This window comes from Lynx rufus, unplaced genomic scaffold (genome assembly GCF_022079265.1).
Source record: "Lynx rufus isolate CCGP_SWC_20201006 ecotype Redwood Valley unplaced genomic scaffold, mLynRuf1.p SCAF_19, whole genome shotgun sequence".
Lineage (NCBI taxonomy): Eukaryota > Metazoa > Chordata > Mammalia > Carnivora > Felidae > Lynx > Lynx rufus.
This window is the reverse complement of record NW_025814833.1, coordinates 24,068,717-24,088,627: the sequence shown is the minus strand read 5'-3', so window position 1 is coordinate 24,088,627 and position 19,911 is coordinate 24,068,717. Positions and strand designations below refer to the sequence as shown.

The following is a 19,911-nucleotide window of genomic DNA, read 5'->3' as shown; positions in this document are numbered from 1 at the left end:
ATTCAAGGTGGCTATTAGTGATCTCCACCAGTAACATCCATTTAGCACCCACTGTATGGAAAGCTCACGTCTAGGCTCTAAGGGCAATACTGAGTAACCCATAGGCAGTCCTTACATTCAAGCCAAGGCTGAACAATATGTCCAGCGAAATTCATCTCCTCACTTCCCACCACACCACATCCCAAAACAGCTTTCCCTCCTAACTTCCTAATTTCAAGAAATGTTATCAACATTTGCCTGGTTGCCCAGGTACAAAAACAGGGGTTTTATATTTCAGTCTTCCCTATTCTTCACCCAAAGATATCTATCCAATCACCAAGTCCAATAACTGCGCTACTGCAGTGTCTATAAATTGCATCTCATCCAGTCACGGTTCTGTTTCATTATCGCATGGCTCCTATTATCGCATGGCTCCTAGTTCTTTCAGTACTTGTATAAGTGCCTCAGCCCCTATTCTCCAGTCTTTTCTCCCACTGCTCCCCAACACAAAGCCTCAATTTCAGCCAGCTTTCACTTCTATCTATTCCCTCAGGGGTTCCTTTCATTATCCAGCCTAGACGCCCTGCTGGGAGACCCCTATACCCCTGGGCCACTCTCTCTCTCTCTCTCTCTCTCTCTGAAACCCACCTGAGCTCTAAACTCCCATCAGGGCATCTCTCAAGTAGGAAACCTCTCCTGACCTCACTAGTCCACAGTGATGGTTCCCACTTCTGAACTCTGCAGCATATCACAACTCTTTTATGTTATCTCCCCAGGGAGGCTGTCAGATCCTGGAAAATACAGGCTCTTCCTTTCTAAGCCCTCAGCACCTCAAACCTCGAACACTTTTCTGCACATATAGCAAGCAACCAATACAACTGCTGGTTAATGAAGTTGCAAACACACAGAGATATGGTTACCTTTAGGGAAACAGATGAGGATAGGAGAGAGGATTTTATTTTCCCTATGTTTCTTTCTATACTGTTAGAATTTTCTTCCCTTTATCCAGAGATCACTTACATTTTTTTATTGCCATGTTATCTTGGCAGAGAGATCGTGACCTTTATTTTCTCACTTTTGTCTTTTGTTCATTTATTCAACAAATATTTATTGAGCAACTACTATATGCTAGACACTGTTCTAGGTGCGAGGGTTATAACAGTAAACAAGGCAAGGAGAGTTCCTGTCTTCATGGAGTTTACATTCTTGTTGGGGAAGAAGGCAAATAAACATATAAACATACATCCAATGTTGAGAAGTGCTATGAAGGGTAAGGGGACAGAGAGTTACGAAGTGTTGCTATTTTAAAAGAGTGATGGGTCAAAGAAGGCCTCCCTGATAAAATGACACGGAGGCAGAGACCTGCAAGAAGATGAGGAGCAAGTCATGAAACATCTGGGGGAAGAGTATTCAGGGAGAGTGAACATTAAGTGCCAAGGTCCTGAGACAGGAATGTGTTTGAGAAACAATAAGGAGGCCAGAGTAGCTGGAGAGGAGCAGGCAAGGAAGAGAATAACATATTTTTGTTTATTTAACAAAATCTGATTTAGTACCCACCACGTACCAGGTACTGTTCTAGGTACCTTACATACATTAACTCATTTACTTCTCACAACAATCCTATGTGGTAGATACTATTATCCCCATTTTGCAGATGATGAAACTGGGGCACAGAGAGGTTAAGTCACTTGCCCTATGTCACACAGCTGGCCAGTGGTAGAGCCAGGATTTAGATCCAGGTAGTATGGCTCCAATGTCTGCACCCTTAGCCAACATGCATAGGATAAGTGGGGGTGAGGGGAACAGATCAGGCAGGGACATGTTGGGTAGCAACTTTAGATTTTACTCAGTGTGAGGTGAGAAGCCAACAAAGGATTTTAGTCTGGCTTACATTTTAGCAGGATCACCTTGGCTGCAAACTGTGGGGTTGAGGAGAGTGCCTAGGATAGAGTCAAGGAGACTAGGAAGCTTTGCAATAATTCAGGCAGGAGATGATGGTGGTTTGCCTCAGGGAGATAGCAAGGGAGAGGGTGTCCCATGCTGATATTTTTTAACGAAAAAATCTTTTATTATTATTTTTTTAATGTTTACTTATTTTTGAGAGAGAGAGACACAGAGTGCAAGACACACACAGAGTGCAAGTTGAGAAGGGGCAGAGAGACTCAGAATCCGAAGCAGGTTCCAGGGCCTGAGCTGTCTGCCCAGAGCCTGATGTGGGGCTCAAACTCACAAACCATGAGATCATGACCTGAGCTGAACTCAGACACTTAACCAACTGAGCCACTCAGGCGCCCCAGAGAAAATACTTTTAAAAAGTAAAGAACACACATGACACCAACGTAAAGGCATATTCTATGTTTATGAGTGCTGGGATGCTGGGCTAGATTCTGGGGATACTACAGTAAACAAGACCATAAGACCCAGTCCCTGCTTCTGAATAGCTCAAAATGTTGCCAGATATTTACATTTACAAATAAATATAATACAAAGGGATGAAGGTCAAAATGAAGGTATGAATGAAATGTCACTGGAACAAGTTGAGGAATCAATTAATTCTAACTACCAGGGGTCAAAGGGAGCTGGGATTGGAAAAGAGATTGTCAGGGAAAGCTATGGTGAGGCAGAGGACAGTTGAGCTGCACCTTGAAGGCCGTCACCATGAAGATGGAAGACGGGATGGATGCCATGCAGAGAGAGCATTTCAAGCAGAAGAATCACAAGAGACAAATACATCAAAGTGTGAAAAGTGTACGGTGTGACCAGGAGATGGGATGGGGCAGGGCATCCCATGAAGATGGAAGGTTTCAGGCCATTTTATGAAAGGCCTTGCAGATGCAGCCAAGAAGGTCAGATTCCAGCCTGCAGGCAATGAGAAATGATCATATGGCTTAGTCAGTCATTCAACCAAAGAACAAGCCAGCCACTAGTTGAGGACCTGCCATATGCAAACACTGTATTAGGTGCTGAGAATACAAAAGGTAACATGTTAAGTCTAGAGAGAAAAATATATGTCGGGGAAAAATACAATGCAAGTATTGTCCCTTGACCCTGGGGATAAAATGGTCAATTTTATTTCAGATCACCTTGGAACAAGTATGGAAGATGGATTAAAGGCATGCAAGTCTTGATTGTGGGGGACCAGTTGGCTGTGATGGAAAGAACAAAAGTCAACAGATTTCAGTGGCACATGTTGACTAAAGTAGACATGGGCGGTGAGGAAACATCTCAGGATGGCACTTAGGTTTCTGGTGAGAGACTAGATGAGTAATGACTAGTCTCTACAGTAAGAAAGGCAGGGAGGAAGGCTGGTTTGGGAGAAAACTGATGAATTCATACGGCAAACTGTTGAATCTAAAGTATCCAAGGAGCCAACAAAGGAGACCAAGGAGGAGAAGGATGGCTGAAGGTGAAGCAGCAGGATTCCAGAAGATAGTGAAAGGTGACCAATGTTGTCAAACACCACAGGAAAGTTCTCTTGGCAGAAGGACCTTTAAGCTTTCAGTGTTTTGCCCATTTATTTCAATTGGTCCAAAGCAATGTCACTATCAAGAAAGTTGACTTGAGAGGACCCAAAAATCCAACGGTATGCCATCCTGTACTTACCTGCTGCAACACTGGAGACTTAGGGGCAATGCTGCCTGATGGAAGCAAAACAGAAGCCTGAGAGCATTGATACAGGCCACACTTCCATGAGTTAAAGAAAGCTGTTAAATATATTTATTTAAGGGGTCTGTTCCTTAATTATAGGTTGCCTGGAGGAATAGAGAATAAGAAGTGATGTGTTGTGTTAACAGGAGCTCTTACCATCTCTTCCAAGGATATTAACCTGAATCCATATGTGGGCTCCAGGGAGTCTATAAGGACCCTGCGTTTGCTTGTATGATGTGTATGTAACATGAACATGTGCATTTTTAAAGAGATGGTCCATAGCTTCCAACAGGTTCCAAAATAGTTCCATGGTTCAGAAAACAACAGCTAAGGACTACTGCACTAGAGCGTCTAAGGATTATCTATGAATACTGTCATCCACAGATAATTCAGAGCAGTTTACAAAGCTGAGAAGCTGTTGCAGGAGAACTGGCATGAGTTATGTGCATCAGATATTGATACATTGGAAGCACAACCGCACCCTCCGCTGGCTCCCCCCAGGCTCGGCACAACTGCTCGCTCTCAGCAGTCTGACTCTCAGGTATAATCTTGAGGAGCTACATAGAGAATCCCAAACTCTGGAGGAAGAGGAGGACAAATCACTTTCAGGGGTGAGTATGCCTTCTAGAAGGTACATGACAGATGTCGTTTTATCACCTGCTCATTGTTGTTCAGCTTTTCTCCAGTGCCCAGGCCAAAGCAGATTTCCAAACTTCGAGCAGCACAAATTTTAGAAGTGGCTAAGGTTTCTTTTTTTTTTTTTAATTTTTAATGTTTATTTATTTTTGAGAGAGAAAGAGACCGAGCACAAGCAGGGGAGGGGCAGAGAGAGAGGGAGACACAGACTCTGAAGCAGGCTCCAGGCTCTGAGCTGTCAGCACAGAGCCTGATGTGGGGCTCGACCTCACGAACTGTGAAACCATGACCTGCACCAAAGTCAGACGCTCAACCGACTGAGCCACCAGGTGCCCCTAGAAGAGGCTAAGGTTTCTGATGAGCTGACTTTAAAAGCAGAATCCAGTTTCAGGGCATGAAGGGAGAGAATGAAGAAGAAATTGCTAGGGCATTAGATAGCTCTGATCCAAGCAGAGCCCACCTGTGATCATGAATCACATTTACTCTAAATTCATGATGTTAAGTCCCCTTCGGTATATAGGTCTAAGGAGCATGCATGCAGAATCGAACTGAATGGGATCATCAGACCAGGTGCGATGAGTAGAGGTGGGCCAATTGAACTGGGGCTGAATGGAAAAGAATTTTTGAGGGATGTCAGGAGCCTGCCTAGAGCAGGAGTTCCTAAAAGGCCATTACATTTGCACTTAAGCAGGTCAATCTCCAAGCCAATGACTAAGTGCCCTACCCTCTAGTCTCCAAAATACTCCTTGCATTATCAGCCTTTACCCTCCTGTCAGTCATTCTCATTATTTCTGGAGTGTTCTGTTGCCAATCCTTATCATAAAATGACATATTGAGACAAAGGGGAAGAAGCCAGTTAGCAGGAGAGCCTGGTGAAACACTGATCCAGAGAGTAGGAGACAATCTGCATATTAGGGAAAGGAGTAGGTGGCCATGGGGCAGAGAAGCCAGACAACTGAGACACATTATCGTAAGGACTAGAATAGATGGGTGATCAGAAAGACAAACTGAGAAGCAAGCAAAGCCCTCAGAGACGAAACACAGGGCAGGTCTGCCTTGGCTCAAGGCCCAGTGCCATTGCATGTAGGAGGGCTGCATTCTTGTGCACGGTGGACGCTGGCATCCATCATGAGGCTGGGCATGAGTTTTCAAAGCCATAGGATGATGCCACACAGCTTTCACTGCCTCTGGTCAGCAACTTTTTTCTGTAACAACATTATAGTTTTGGAGAGACCAGGTGGCATCGTTATGTGAATGCAGACTCTGAGACTTGGCAGACCTGGGTTCAAATCCGAGTTCTACCGTCTGCTGGCTGTGGAACTCTGGGCAATTTAATTAGCCTGAATTAACTTCTGATAATATCACCTCACAGGCATATTGTGAGGATTAAATGAGATCATGCATTATCAAGTGTGTGTGATAAGAAAGACTTTCAATGAAAAAAGAAATGTGAATTGAATGTATATTTTCTCCCCTCACCCCACCCCCATTGCACAAGCCATGGGAATTAAGCAAAAGTATTTGTGCCTTATTACCCAATTCCTAATCTTCAGGGCAGGGAAGGATTTCCATGCACTGGTCCCAACAATATGAATACATAAAAGGAGCAAGAAATTTCTGAGCCCTGGGTGGCAAATGAAAACGTCTTTGTACTCACCGTGCTCCTCTGGCCTGCATGAAGGCATAACTAAGATGCAACACAATCAGAGCAACCTGCATGTGCCTAGAAGGATCTTTCTTCCTTTTAAAGACCCTTCCTATTTATATGGAAAATAGGAGCAAAGCCTTTCCAAGGATTGCTTTCTCCCTGAAGAGTGTCTGCCCTCTGCTGGGCTTCATGGCCATTGGCATTTGGCATCGCAGAGCAAGCTGCTCTTTCCTGGGTAAGTAGAAACCTTTGTAGTATTACAACCAAATGTCTCTTGGGCAGCAGGCACTGTCAAGCAGCAATATAAACAGGACCCAGTGTTTTAATTGCCTCCTCATATTAACCCTTTAGTTCAATGTATTAGTTTCCTACTGTTGCTGCAACAAATTCCCACAAACCTAGCGCTTAAAACACCACCAATGTAGTATCTTACAGTTCTCGACATTGGAAGTCTGAGATCAGTTTCACATCAAAGTGTCAGCACGCCTGGTTCCTTCTGGAGGCTCTAGGGGAGAATCTGTCTCCTTGCCTTTCCTAGCTTCTAGAGGCCTCTTGCAATTTTTGGCTCATGACCCCTTCCTTGCATCACTCCAACCTTGTGCTTCCATCATCACACCCCTTAATACTGCTTGCTGATCTCCTGCCTCCCTCAAACAAGGACCCTTGGGATTATGTCATTGGGCCCACCCATAATATCCAGGATAATCACCCCATCTCAAGATTTTTGCTTAATCCCATCAACAAAGTCCCTTTTGCCGCATAAGGCAAGATATTCACAGGTTCCAGGGATTCAAAAGTGGACATCTTTGGGAGCTATTACTCAGCCTACCACACCCAGGCTTCTGCAACATGGAGTAGAAAAAAGCTATTGGACAAGGAGTGATAAGACTTGGATGCCAATCCCTGCTCTGCCACTGCTTCCTAGCTGGGTAACCTTGGACAGGCCCTTTTGCCTCTCCAAGCCTCAGCATCTTCACTTTTAAGGTGGGGAGAAAATAACACCTATCTCCTAAGGTGTTACTTGAATGTCCAAAAAGTTCTGAGCATAGTAACGATCACAGATCAGGCACTCCATCAACATGCTGGAAGGGGATGTTGACAGGGGAGAAAGACAGGACAAGCAGTTAGAAGGCTATAATAGTGCAGATGAAAGATAAAAAAAGTGCTAAAATGGAGAGGCACTAGCAATAATGGAAAGCAGGAGTGGGAAGATAAGTGGAGAGGTATATATGAGTCCAGAGTCATATATTTCCTTGGGCTCACAGTAAAAAAAAAAAAAAAAAAAAATTCTCATTGTCCACAATTACTGGGCTTTAGTGACCCAACAAGGGGGAAGGGTCTTCTATTTAATTTGAGCTCAAGCACCTGTGAAAAAACCCAAAGCATAAAAGTGTCAGCATTAAGGTTGAGGTAATAAGATGTGCAAAGGCACAGAGTCATAAACTGGCAAAACAAAAAGGGGGGGGGTGGTCTCTATGGTTGATAAGAGGGCAAATTCTTGGTGGCTGTTCCACACAAGCTTCTGGCCTGAGAATTTCCAACACCTGCTGCTTATATGAGCTGTGTGGCCTTGGACAAATAAGTCACCCTCTGCATGCCTTGGTTTGCCCATCTGTAAAATTGGAATATTAATAGTACCTACCTTATAGAATTTTTGTAAGGATTAAAGAATATGTTGTACATTTAGCACGGTACTCAGCATTTTAAAGGCCCCATAAATATTAGCTGGTATCACTGTTGCACGGCGGCTCAGAAGCCCCAGAAGTCTAGGGATGTTTCTTCAAAGTGCCTCCCACTGTAAAAAGGGACTAAAGCCTCAAATACTGCTCCACCCACCCCATTTTGCCCTGCCATTTCTCACCACACACACACACACAACCTCTTTCTACAACTGTAGCACTGGCAGGTAACAAAGTGTAAGCAAAAGCAAGTGTATAACTATGTATATACATAATGTACATGTGTGCACAGAGGCATTTGGCTGTGGTCTGCAAAGGGCCTTTGCAAAGTGGTGCCTGAGCTGAAATGGGGAGAAGGGGGTTGTTATTGAGGAGGTTTTATTTTAAGTTTGTTTGTTTGTTTATTTATTTATTTATTGACAGAAAGAGAGGGGGGGAGAGAGAGAGAGAAAGAGAGAGAGAGAGAGAGAGAGAGAGAGAATGCCAAACAGGCTCCACACTGTCAGTGCAGACCCCAATGTGGGGCTCAAACTCACAAACCTGTGAGATCGTGACCTGAGCTCAAGTCGGATGCTTAACCAGGCACCCCTTTCTTTTGAAATTACATGAACACATCCTCACTGTGAAAATACATAACAAGTCAGTATTCCAAGTAAATTGTGACGGTCGCTTTCCATCCCGGCTTCTCACTCCCCTCCTTAAAGCTATTCACTCTCTGTTAACATGTATTTATGGTGATCTCTGTGCACCTATACACACATAAAGCTGGGGTTTGGGATTTTACTTTTGTAAGTGGGTCCAGATGCTACATACTGATGTGTGACTTATCAGTCAACAATAAGCCTTGGAGGGCTGCATCAGGACATATAAGCCTATCCCATTCTTTTCACACCACTGCGTAATATTTAACAGCAATGGATGTATGGTCTAGTCATTCACAGAGGGATATTAAATGTCACTGCTGCTTTTATCCCTGGGCAAGACGCAGCTAAATCATACAGGCAGATGGCTGGTCTAGGCACTACAAGTAATCAGGCATCACTTGTCTTGGATATCTTCCTAGAGCTCCTCTCCCAGGGGCCTGGCTCCAAAGGCAGGCTCTTTTGAAGCCTGGCTTCTCCTCCACACTCATTCCAGTTGAAACCTCTGGTCCTTGGTTCCATGCCCTCAGGGTGTACAAAGCACCCCACTGCATCCTTAGCCCACTACAAGCAGCATTTAATGCTTTGGTTATGGGATAGTTTGACCAGAGAATAAGCCCTCTCGTCCTTTACCTTCCTCCCCTTTGTCAACCCCAACTTGTTTACCTTGTCAATCAATGCTCCACTCTGGAGACTCTGAGAACCCTCAGACTTAGGACCATAAGGACTAACCACTGGCCTTCCAGGAAGGAACCACATTCTCTGTGGTCTTGACCTCACAGCATGGGCAAAGCCAAAGGACACACAGCTGAGTCTGTGTGGTAGTGTGAGAAAGGGCACAGAAAAAGCCAAGGAGGACACAGAGGTGGGGACAACTAAGAAAGAAGGGAGGGAGCTGAGGAACGGAAGACTCCCAGGGGCCCATCAATAATAGGTTGCATAGGGACTGAAAGACAACGCAATGGGAATAACGATGTTTTGCAGATGTTTTGCACTGCTGCAGGAATTATCTCTAAGGCCTTCCCGACAGGTGAGCATTCAGGCTCTGCTTGCATATTTCCAGTGACAGGGAGCCCACTCTTTTCCAAAGCTTCCTATATTAGTTTAAATCAGCTTGTGGATGCCTAAGGAGATAAGACAGAAAACAAGAGAGTGTTGATGGGTAAAAGAAATAAATGTCTAGGACATGAGCAAAGGAAGATTACACTGAGAAGAGCATCTTTGGGGGATGGAGGGAGAAGATGTGGGCAGCAGAGAACACTGGTATGGTAGGCAGAAAAATGCCCCCCTCCAAAGACGTGCATGTCCTAATCCCCAGAACCTGTGAATATTTTACCTTACACAGGAAAAAGCACTTTGAAAATGTGACATGGGGAGGATATCATTGATTATCCAGGTAGACTCAATATAATCACAAGAGTCCTTAAAAGAGGGAGGCAGGAGGGTCAGAGTCAGAGAAGATGTGACTACAGAAGCAGAGGTTGGAATGATGTGTCATGAGCCAAGGAATGCAGGCAGCCTCTAAAAGCTGAAAAAGGGAAGGAAATTATTGTCCCCTAGAGCCTCCCAAAGGAACCCAGCCCTGATAACGCCTTAATTGGAGCCCTGTGAAACCTGTTTCAGACTTCTGACCTCAAGAAGGGTAAAATAATACATCTATGTTGTTTAAGCCACTAAGCCTGTAGCAGTTTGCTACAGCAGCAAAAGTAAACCAACATAACCAGGCACCCGAGACTAGGTGCTGGGAAAGGACACCTTTAATGTGCATACAGATCACCTGGAGATCTTGTTCCAATGCGCACTCTGCTTCAGGAGATCTTGGGAAGGGCCTAAGATTCTGCATTTCTACCAAGCTCACAGGTCCTACCAATGCTCCTGATCTGATACACACTTTGATTAACAAGAGACTAGAAGACACTCGATAAAAGTACCTGTGTAATATTTTATAGTTCATGAAGCCTTTTAATATCCATCATACCTCGTTCTGTCATCCCCACAACCTTGTGACATAGGAATTATTGTCCCCATGGAACACACGAAGAAGCCACAGCTGAGTCAGAGAGGTGAATTCATTTGTCCAAGCAAAATCACAGAGATAGTGTCCTGACTCCAGAGCCTGTGCTTCTGCCAATGAACAGTGGTTCTCACCCCTGGCTGAGTATTATAATCACATGAGGAGCTTTCAAAACTCCGGATGCATAGGTCACACCCCAAACTAATGGTATCAGAATCTCTTGGTGTGTGACCCAAAACATCAGTATTTTTGGTCACCGAGTAACTCCACAGCACGGCTAAGGTTAAGAACCATTTCAAAAAAAAACAAAAAAGAACCATTTCACTAGAGCACTGGTTCTCAAATGGGGTCCCTGAATCAGCATCACCTGGGAACTTGTTAGAAATGCAGATTCTCAGGCCCACCCCAGACATAAATAATCTAAAACTCAGGGTGAGGCTCAAGAATCTGTGTGTTAACAAGCCTTCCAAGGGGTTCTGATGCACTCTCAAGTTTGAGCATGGGCTTCAAAAGGACCATCTTGACTCCTAGACAAGAGCTAGGGAAACTAGAGCACACCTTAGATCCAGGCATAAAATCAGGCCAGGTACTAAGCAACCTGAAGTCAGCTTCCTAATGGAGGTACCAAAGCATAAGAACTGTTCTCAGACTGGCAGCTGGAGTACCAAGTCCCCATGCCACAGCCTTTGTGATCATTTGTAGGGGAGACCTCTGTCAACAGCCCTCTCCGACTGTCAAAACATCCTGGATATAATATTTGCCTCCAACTCTGCACCTTGCTCTCCACTCCCTCACTTAAAACACTAACCTTTCCCATTTGTGCTCTCACCTGAACTGAGTAAATAAGCTTCAAACCACTCTTCTCCCCACCCCTCTCTTCTTGGTATCCAAGAGTATCAGGCAAAAGGTTGGTTCTAATGTACCCGAACAAATGGATATACAACTTAAAATAGGAGTGACCTACACAGCGGCGGCCCTGCCTGAGCCCATCTCACCTGCCTCGGCAACACTGCCACCCTTCAGCCTAACACGATCCACAGTAGAAATGGAAAATTCCACAACCAAATATTACAGCAGACACTTTCCAGAATGCAGCTCACCTCCTCTTCTCCTGTCCCAGAGAGACCTCGGGGCTACAGGATCAAGAAAGGCAAGGCTGGCAACCACGACTTCTGACCAGAGACACGTTTTCAGTGAGTATACCCAACAAACAGAAGTTTTAGGGAGTGGGTTCTGGTCAAAACTGAATTAACAACTGTTAACAATTACCTGCTTTCATTTTCCTGCCTTTCTGAATCAGCCAAGATCTGAGGGATGAAAAAGAGGGGGATGGCACCCCCTATTTTAGAGAATTAGACTCTGAGGTGTTAGGAAGCAAAAGATAAATAGCTTAAATGCGTGGTAGCTCCCCTGAAAGTATGCTGGGCCTTGAAATAGTCTGCCCACCCTCACTTCCCACTTCAACTGATTATGATCATCTTGCTTGATTGAAAGCAGTAATAGTAGTAACTGAGAATTTGTTATTAAGCAAATACTTAATTAAGCTGAGATCAGTTGTTAAGCTAGTACTTGAAGCTTGGGAAAAGAAGAAGTAGGAGTTTAATATCAAGCTATGGAGGAAGAAAAAGTGTGATTAGAGTCAATTATATCTTCTGCCAGACAGGAGATCAGATGAATGCCCCAGGCCCTCCAAAGAAAGTCCTTGAAGCATCAATGGAGGAAGAGAGCCTGACGAGACAGTATGCACAGGTACTTGGGAGTTGTCTAGTAACTTGGTAGTTGGAGGGGGAGGCACTAGCACAGCGGCCAGGGGGAGGGCTACACAGGGATTGCTGCCTTCAGAGAGCTGGAGAGGCAATAGGCTGAGGACTGAAAGAGAAAGGGTGAGTGATTCTCAGTGATCAGCAGGATCTGAAAGATGGCAAGCTGCCCGTCGTGGACAGATCTCTGATGCCCCTCTGAACCCAGCCCTTTCTCTCCCAGCCCGTGAGAATTTGAGCTGGAGAGCCAGAATGCCCTGGTAAGTGGAAATCCTGCCACTTCAAGACATGGAGTCATCTTTTCCATTTGGAGTGACTCTTGCTGTCCTGGCCTCCCTCATTATTGCTGCCAATGCACTAGTGGCTGTGGCTGTGCTGTTGCTGATCCACAAGAATGATGGTGTTGGTCTCTGCTTCACCTTGAATCTGGCTGTAGCCGACACCTTGCTTGGTGTGGCCATCTCTGGCCTAGTCACAGACCAGCTCTCCAGCCCACCTCGGCCCACACAGAAGACCCTATGCAGCCTTCGGATGGCATTTGTTACTTCTTCCGCAGCTGCCTCTGTCCTCACAGTCATGCTGATTGCCTTTGACAGGTACCTTGCCATCAAGCAGCCCCTCCGCTACTTCCAGATAATGAACGGGCTCATGGCTGGGTCCTGCATTGCCGGGCTGTGGTTGGTGTCTTACCTTATTGGCTTCCTCCCACTTGGAGTCCCCATATTTCAGCAGACTACCTACCAGGGTCCCTGCAGCTTCTTCGCTGTGTTTCACCCACGCTTTGTGCTGACCCTCTCCTGCGTTGGCTTCTTCCCAGCCCTGCTCCTCTTTGTCTTCTTCTACTGTGATATGCTCAAGATTGCCTCCATGCACAGCCAGCAGATCCGAAAGATGGAACAAGCAGGAGCCATGGCCGGAGCATACCGGCCTCCTCGGACTCCCAGCGACTTCAAGGCTGTCCGCACTGTGGCTGTTCTCATTGGGAGCTTCACTCTGTCCTGGACCCCATTCCTTATCACTGGCATTGTGCAGGTGGCCTGCCAGAAGTGCTACCTCTACCTGGTGCTGGAACGGTACCTGTGGCTGCTCGGTGTGGGCAACTCCCTGCTCAACCCACTCATCTATGCCTACTGGCAGAAGGAGGTGCGGCAGCAGCTCTACCAGATGGCCCTGGGAGTGAAGAAAGGGCTCACCTCATTCCTTCTTCTTCTCTCAGCCAGGGATGGTGGCCCAGAGGGGCCCAGGGAAAGTTCCTGTCCTATCACCACTATCTCCCACTCACAGCTTCATGGCGAAGATGGTAAGGGCAGAGAAGTTTCAAAGTGACTTCTCCCTCTCCTCTCTGGGCCCCAACTAGGAAATCAAAGCTAGGGGAATGAAAGTGCTTGCTTCAGACAGTTGACTGCCCCACCCCAGACTGAGAGGAACTGAGGTAGGGTGCTGACTTTCTTCTATAACCAATTTCCTCATTTGCAAATCTCCATTCCTCCCTATGCTTCTTTTGCAATTAATCTGTCTCTCCTGTACAGGTAGGTAGAAAGAAATGTACTACTGAAATAATGCTAAAAAATCAAATCCTATTCCTGAATACACTACAGCAGCAGTATCCAACATAAATATAATGCAGATCACATATAATTTTAAATGTTCTAGTAACCACATTTAAAAGGTTTAAAAAAGGCAATGTTAATGTTTCCTTTAACCCAGTATATCTAAAACATACTTTCAATATGTAATCAATATAAAAATTACTGCACTGTTTTTTTCATGCTAAATCTTTGCATCTGGTGTGTGTTTTACCTTTCAGAACCTCTAAATCCAAACTAGCCATATTTCAAATGCTCAACAGCCACATATGGCTAGTAGCTACCATATTGGACAGCACAGCACTAGAGACATGAGGTTGTTCCCCTCAACTCTTTACTATAGTGATGGCTTTGGTAAAGTGAGGAGTCCTGCCCTCCCTGATGTAAATCAGACATTTTAAGTAGTGAGTTTGCCTGAAATGTAGGAACCTGAATTAGATTCTACAGCTTGTCTTCTCTCACACTTCATGGAGTTCAAAGCACTGTTTCTTTGGAAATAGCCAATCTTGTGGTTATTTCTGCTACGACCCCTCCCATTCTACCACTAACTCTGTGGTGCCCCTTCCCCTCAGTTGGCTTATGGTCACTTGTAGCTACTTGATGAGAATGCTGAACCACAAATTCTGAGACCCTAGAAGTGAAGGAGGTGGAAAAAGGGTTAGGTACCAAGAAAGGCACTGCCAAGCTCTTAAACACTCTTAAATCTGCATTTTCCTAAGAAACTCAGTCACATAAGGGGATACCTCCAACATGTCCCAGGAGACCAGCTGAGGAACAGGTGTCTCATCTTGCTTTCTGTGGGTACAAAAAAAATGGCTGTTGGCAGCCAGGAATTATGGCCGGCCTCCCTCTGGGCAACGCTGGCAGCAGAAATTCGAGAACAGACTGGGAAAGAAACCCAGGAATTATGCTCAGTCTTCCTGAGCTTTCTTGTAACACTTTCCTCAATCTCCTGGTCTCCACAGCGGATTCTTAGAAATTTGTCTCTTGAGGTCCTAAACTAGATTAACTCCCTAGAAAGCTGCTGAGTGGACAACCAAAGAAGGCAAGAAGAAACCAATACAGTATGGATTAAATTTTAATTTGGTGCCAAAACAACCATGGAAGGTTAACCCTTTGATATCTCTAAAATGATGGCCTGAGGATGCATTTGAGTCCAATGTGTAAAGGCTAATTCCAAGAGGCCCATGAACTTTTTCATTCACATCTGAAACTAAAATGTTCCAAACCAGGATGGAATCCGGCTATCCTCCTCTCCACAGGATGGCGCCACACCATGATGTTTTGCACTTGGGTTTTAATTTCCCTTCAGTCTTAGACTACCTCCCAGCTTGTATTCCTCAGTTGTTTGGAGGTGAATGTTCATCCCTTTCCACTTCTATACACTTGAAAATTCCCTTCTTCCTATTTTCACCCTCTACCTTCAGCACAAATGGCCTGTTTCTCGCTGATCTAATACACACCAACCCTCCTTTGCTAGACTATTTTGTGCAGTTGCTCTGTTTACCACAGTGGCCCAGAGGAGGACCATGCTTGCCTTCACCAGAGCAGGCTTTATGTTCCTACAACTGAAGAACTTTTTGGCTCTCAAGTGAATGATGGAACCCCAAGTGCCTTGAAGTGCTGAGCACGCAGCAAGTACCACTTATGACAGCAATAGGCACCCTCTTGGATTGGGTTATGAGTTACTGGGAGCTACGTAAAACACAAACAGTGATGGGGTTTGGGGACAAAATGGGAAGCAGGCTCAAATCAATGCCCTCCTTACTGGTGGTCCAAAGCTTAACTTCCTGGCCTTGCTGCAAAGGACTGATCTTGCCAAGGTAACACAAGCAAAGTGGAATGAAAATTATAGGAAAAAGGAACTGAGGAGAAGCTAAGTGAATGCTGTGGTATTAGGCTCAGTCTAAAAGAACTCTGCTATTCCTGGGAGGCAGTATATTCAGTGGAAATCACAAACTTTGAAGTCCAATAGACCAGTGTCCAAATTACCATTCAGTTGTTTAACTGTCAAAGCTACAGCTTCCTCATTTGTAAAACTGGGGTAATAATGCCTACCTTATATTGTTTTCAAAAGGATTAGCTCAAATAATGTATAGGAAAACGTCTAGTAAATGACAGCACATGGTTAGTGCTCAAATAATGTTCTCTTCCTCATACTTAAAAATCCTAAAGAATAAAATATCCAGCTGGCCAATTTAAAGGAGTCTGTCATATCTGTAGATATAATGGCCTCCAGGACAAAGACAGTTAGGCTCCAAACTGTGAATTCCTCAACCCATGAATGTTTCTGAAAACAAGTGGTGAGAGACAACTCAGGTTGAAAGAGACAAACGGTAAATCTCAGGATCAAGGGACAGCAAATACAAACAAGGCCCTATTATCATACATTTGGGTTTAAGAGTAACCGCAATTAAGAACACTGTGTTTAATAAGCCACCAAGAGCAGAGATACAGAATAATATGCAAAAAGTCTAATGGCTTTCTTTGACACAGGCTCTGGCACAGATACGGGCATGCACTGAAGAGGAAACATTTAGATTTCATTCATACATCCAATGGTGTCTCCTGATGGCCTTGCAGAGAAGCCAGATCCTGTTCAGCAATTTGATCAAAATAGCCAAAAGAAATTAACACCGTGTAGGACAGAATGTAGATCAATCGGTCCCATTTATAATTTCCATAAAGAGCTTGTGAATTTGTTATAAAAACTGTGACATGACTAAGTGTTCTACTAATTCTTTGGGTAGCTAACATTATTCATAGTACAAATGTTTCAGAGAGGACTACTCACAAGAACATAAGAACACATAGCCCTCTGTATAGGGGAATTGTGAGTGGTGTCACAAGTGTTAGAGGCAGGTTGCCCTTATCTACCAAACTCTCTTGCTTGTCTAATAAGTCCAAGTCTGAGAGTTGGCCAGCCAGAGTTAGCCTTAGTATATCTTCTCCTCATATGGAAAAGTATTTAGTGGTTCAAATGGAAAATGAACTTGTGACTTTGATGTCATTCATACTTGCTCAGTCATTGGTCAAACTGAATAGAGACCAATGAAAACAGCAGGCACAAGAGATACTTCAAGGACACACATAGAACAAGAGGAGACATGGTGTTGATAGCTGGGCAACAAGAGCAGCAATGGACCCAAGGCCAGACTACAACTCCTTGGCTGCCATCAGCCACTCATTTATTTTGTGACTCCTTCAGTAACTCCCATGCCATCCTTCAAACTGCTGACTGGTCTGGAATCTTCTCCTTTTAATTAACAAACCTTCATTTTTTATTTCAGCAGTCATATAAACTCAGTAATGGTACTTACAAGTGTCAACTGTCCTTCATTCATTCATTTGTCCATCTATCTACCTACTCCACAAACATTTTTTGAGAGCTAGGTGCTGAAATTGCCCCAGGTTTGCTGGGATTTCTTTCAGAGATCTATAATGATGTATCAATGAGGTTCTTTTCTGATTATAAAAACAATTTTTGTTCATTTCAGAAAAAATTTTAAATACATAAAATCATAAATGTACCCATAATTGTACCATCCAGAGATGATCACTGTTATTCTTCATCTGTTTTCTTCACTTTATATTGTGCATATTTTCCTTTGTCATAAAGTTTTCTTCAAAAACATGACTTGTAATGGTTTCATGTTATTTCATCATGAGTATATAATGTTTTAACCATTTCCCTATAGTTGTACATTTGTTATTTCCAATATCTCACTGTTTTAATACCACTATAAATACCTTTGTGTATAAATCTTTGACACGTCTAGGGCGCCTGGGTGGTTCAGTCGGTCGAGTACCCGTGTCTTGATTTTGGCTCAGGTCAGGACCTCCTGGTTCGTGAGACTGAGCCCCATGTCAGGCTCCGCACTGACAGCATGGAGCCTGCTTAGGATTCTCTCTCTCTCCCTCTCTATCTGCCCCTCCCCTGCTCTCTGTCTCAAAATAAAATTTTAAAAAATAAATCTTTGGCACATCTGTTTAATTCCTTAGGATAAATTCTACAAAGAAGCATTACTAGGTCAAGAAGCATTAAACATTTATAAGAATTTTGATTCACGTTTTTGCTGGCATTTCTCAAAGTGTAATGTTTCCCTAGGGTATTTGCTAAAAGAGGTCAAGAATGAGCTATAAATGAACAGACCACACTGATATGAAGATCTCAAAGCAATAAAAGTTGCTTCCTGAAAGCATAAACCGTACTAAGGGGTTTACCAGTTGTTTTCTTAAAAAAAAAGGAACCCTCTTCATATGTCCTACTGCTAGAGTTAATCTGTAAATTTAGAAATCTGGACTAATGGGACACAGCAGATTAAGAACACCTCTCACAGTACAACTGCATCATCAATATGGTACCGTCTAATATCCAGGTATTTCAGTGTTTTCACTCTTCAAGTTTTCAGAGGTAGTTGTGTTGTGCAACACCATAAAATGCTACGTAGGCATGAGAACATGAAAACATTATCACATGGAGCCAAGAGACCAGTCCTGATGCAGTTGAAGCCTTGAAGCCATAGTTTTGCAGTGTTGCTGAAAGGGAAACGTGCTCCACCTAATGGATCAACCCTGCAGGGTAAAGTACATGAGAGCTTAACATGCTACTACCCAACCATATGTTCACTGGATTTACAAGCTGTTGGGACCATAATCACCCACTGGGCTCAAAGAGCCCTCTCATGAGGAGCCCTAGAAACCACCAATGCAGCTGCTAAGGGTCTCAGAGTCTGTTTTAATGCAGTTCCTTGTTCTTTAAAATGCCTGCTACACAACGGGACAGGCAGGATCCATTTGCTCCAGCGCACTGGAGGAGACTAAAGTCATGTATGACCAAGAGGCTGAGGAAGGTCTCTTTATTTGTTTAGGTTTCGTTTTATTTGGTGCATGTTGCCCAACAATCCCATGATTGAATCAGATTTCCTATTTACTCTAATAAATCCATATCAGTTCCAGTTCTGTCTCAGTTGTGTTGACATTAAGGCACTAAAAAGCTGATAAACACTCTAAGATAACAGTCATTGGCCCAGTAAAATGCCATGCAGTCTTACAAAATTGTTCATTGTGCTTTTACCACTCATAATATTTTTGCAGATTTGCCCACTGAGCCATTCAACAAATACTAAAGCACTTCCTATAGACAAGCAAACTGGTACCCTGTCATTTCAGAAGTGGTTCCCAGAAATGATAGCTGAATGACTATGGGGTTATTTCAAATGAGAAAAAGATTCATAATCCCAAATTCAAACTACCACTTTAAGATTGCCAGGTCCCTTAGTAATCTTATACAATGATGCATTAAATTGTTTTTATTTACTAAATAAATGGGAAAGACAAGTATGCATAGTGTTTATAGTGAGTTGGGCACAGCCCAAAATACAACTGAATTCTGATGCTGAAAAAGTGAATAGAGAGAAGAAACATCCTTTAGTGAAATCTCAGGAATTCATACAAAGTAGCCACTCTTAGAAAATATTTGTTTTTTAAACAAAGCAATTTTTAAAATTGCTTTTTAAAAAAGCAATTTTATGGAGCACCTTGGGTGGCTCAGTCGGTTGGGTGTGCAACTCTTGATTTCAGCTCAGGTCAGGATCTCACAGTTCCTGGTTCAAGCCCAGCGTCAGGCTCTGCACTGAGAGCACAGAGCCTGCCTGGGGTCCATCTCTCTCTCTCTCTCTGCCCCTCCCCTGCTCGTTCACTCTCCCTCTCTCTCAAAATAAATAAATAAAACTTTTTTTAAAAGCTATTTTATGACTTTAAAACTTACATGCAATACCCTCACTGGGCTTGGCTAACAAAAATATTACCCCTTAAATGATATGCTTTAGTGAATAGAAAAGAACTATTTATAATCAGGTTCTTAGTTGAATTGTTCCTCCCATAAATTTTTTTATAAGCCTGACAACACACTTGTTTGCACTGGAGGAGAGAGGGAGAGAAGTCTAGCTCCACATCCAAATTATTCTATTTTAAACTAGTGGCATCTGTTTTAATAATTCCAAGTTCTTTAATAAATAGTATAACATACAACAAAAACAAGTTCCTGTGTGTATGGTGAACTGTGCTCACTTAGACTGGAAGAAGAAGGGGTGGGCTAGTGATTAAGGAGGTTATGGAGAAGAAAGGCTAACAGAGAAAATAGGGGGAAGAAGTAGAAAGTGGAGAATAAGAGGAAAATTATATATTTGTACTCACAGGTCTCCAGGAAAATAAAGTCAGTGTTACAGTTAAGTGTCAAAGAGTGACCAACCACAACAACTATTGACCTTCTTTCTCCCAGGGTGTTATAAAGATAGGGGAATTAATGAAATCAATAC

The 19,911-nt window shown here is 43.6% G+C and overlaps 2 protein-coding genes across 2 annotated transcripts in view; one reads left to right on the top strand and one right to left on the bottom strand.

Annotated features, from left to right (window-relative positions):
- Window positions 1-19,911, bottom strand: part of SLC25A14 (solute carrier family 25 member 14) — a 53,321-nt gene that overhangs the window by 1,785 nt on the left and 31,625 nt on the right. The window lies entirely within an intron of this gene.
- Window positions 12,294-13,331, top strand: GPR119 (G protein-coupled receptor 119). The gene has a single exon (XM_047081972.1). It carries the CDS (start codon window positions 12,294-12,296, stop codon window positions 13,329-13,331), a length of 1,038 nt encoding a protein of 345 aa, XP_046937928.1.

Bases quoted from the DNA above. Each gene is read 5' to 3' on its own strand.
- GPR119 (XM_047081972.1), top strand. From the start codon at position 12,294: ATGGAGTCATCTTTTCCATTTGGAGTGACTCTTGCTGTCCTGGCCTCC.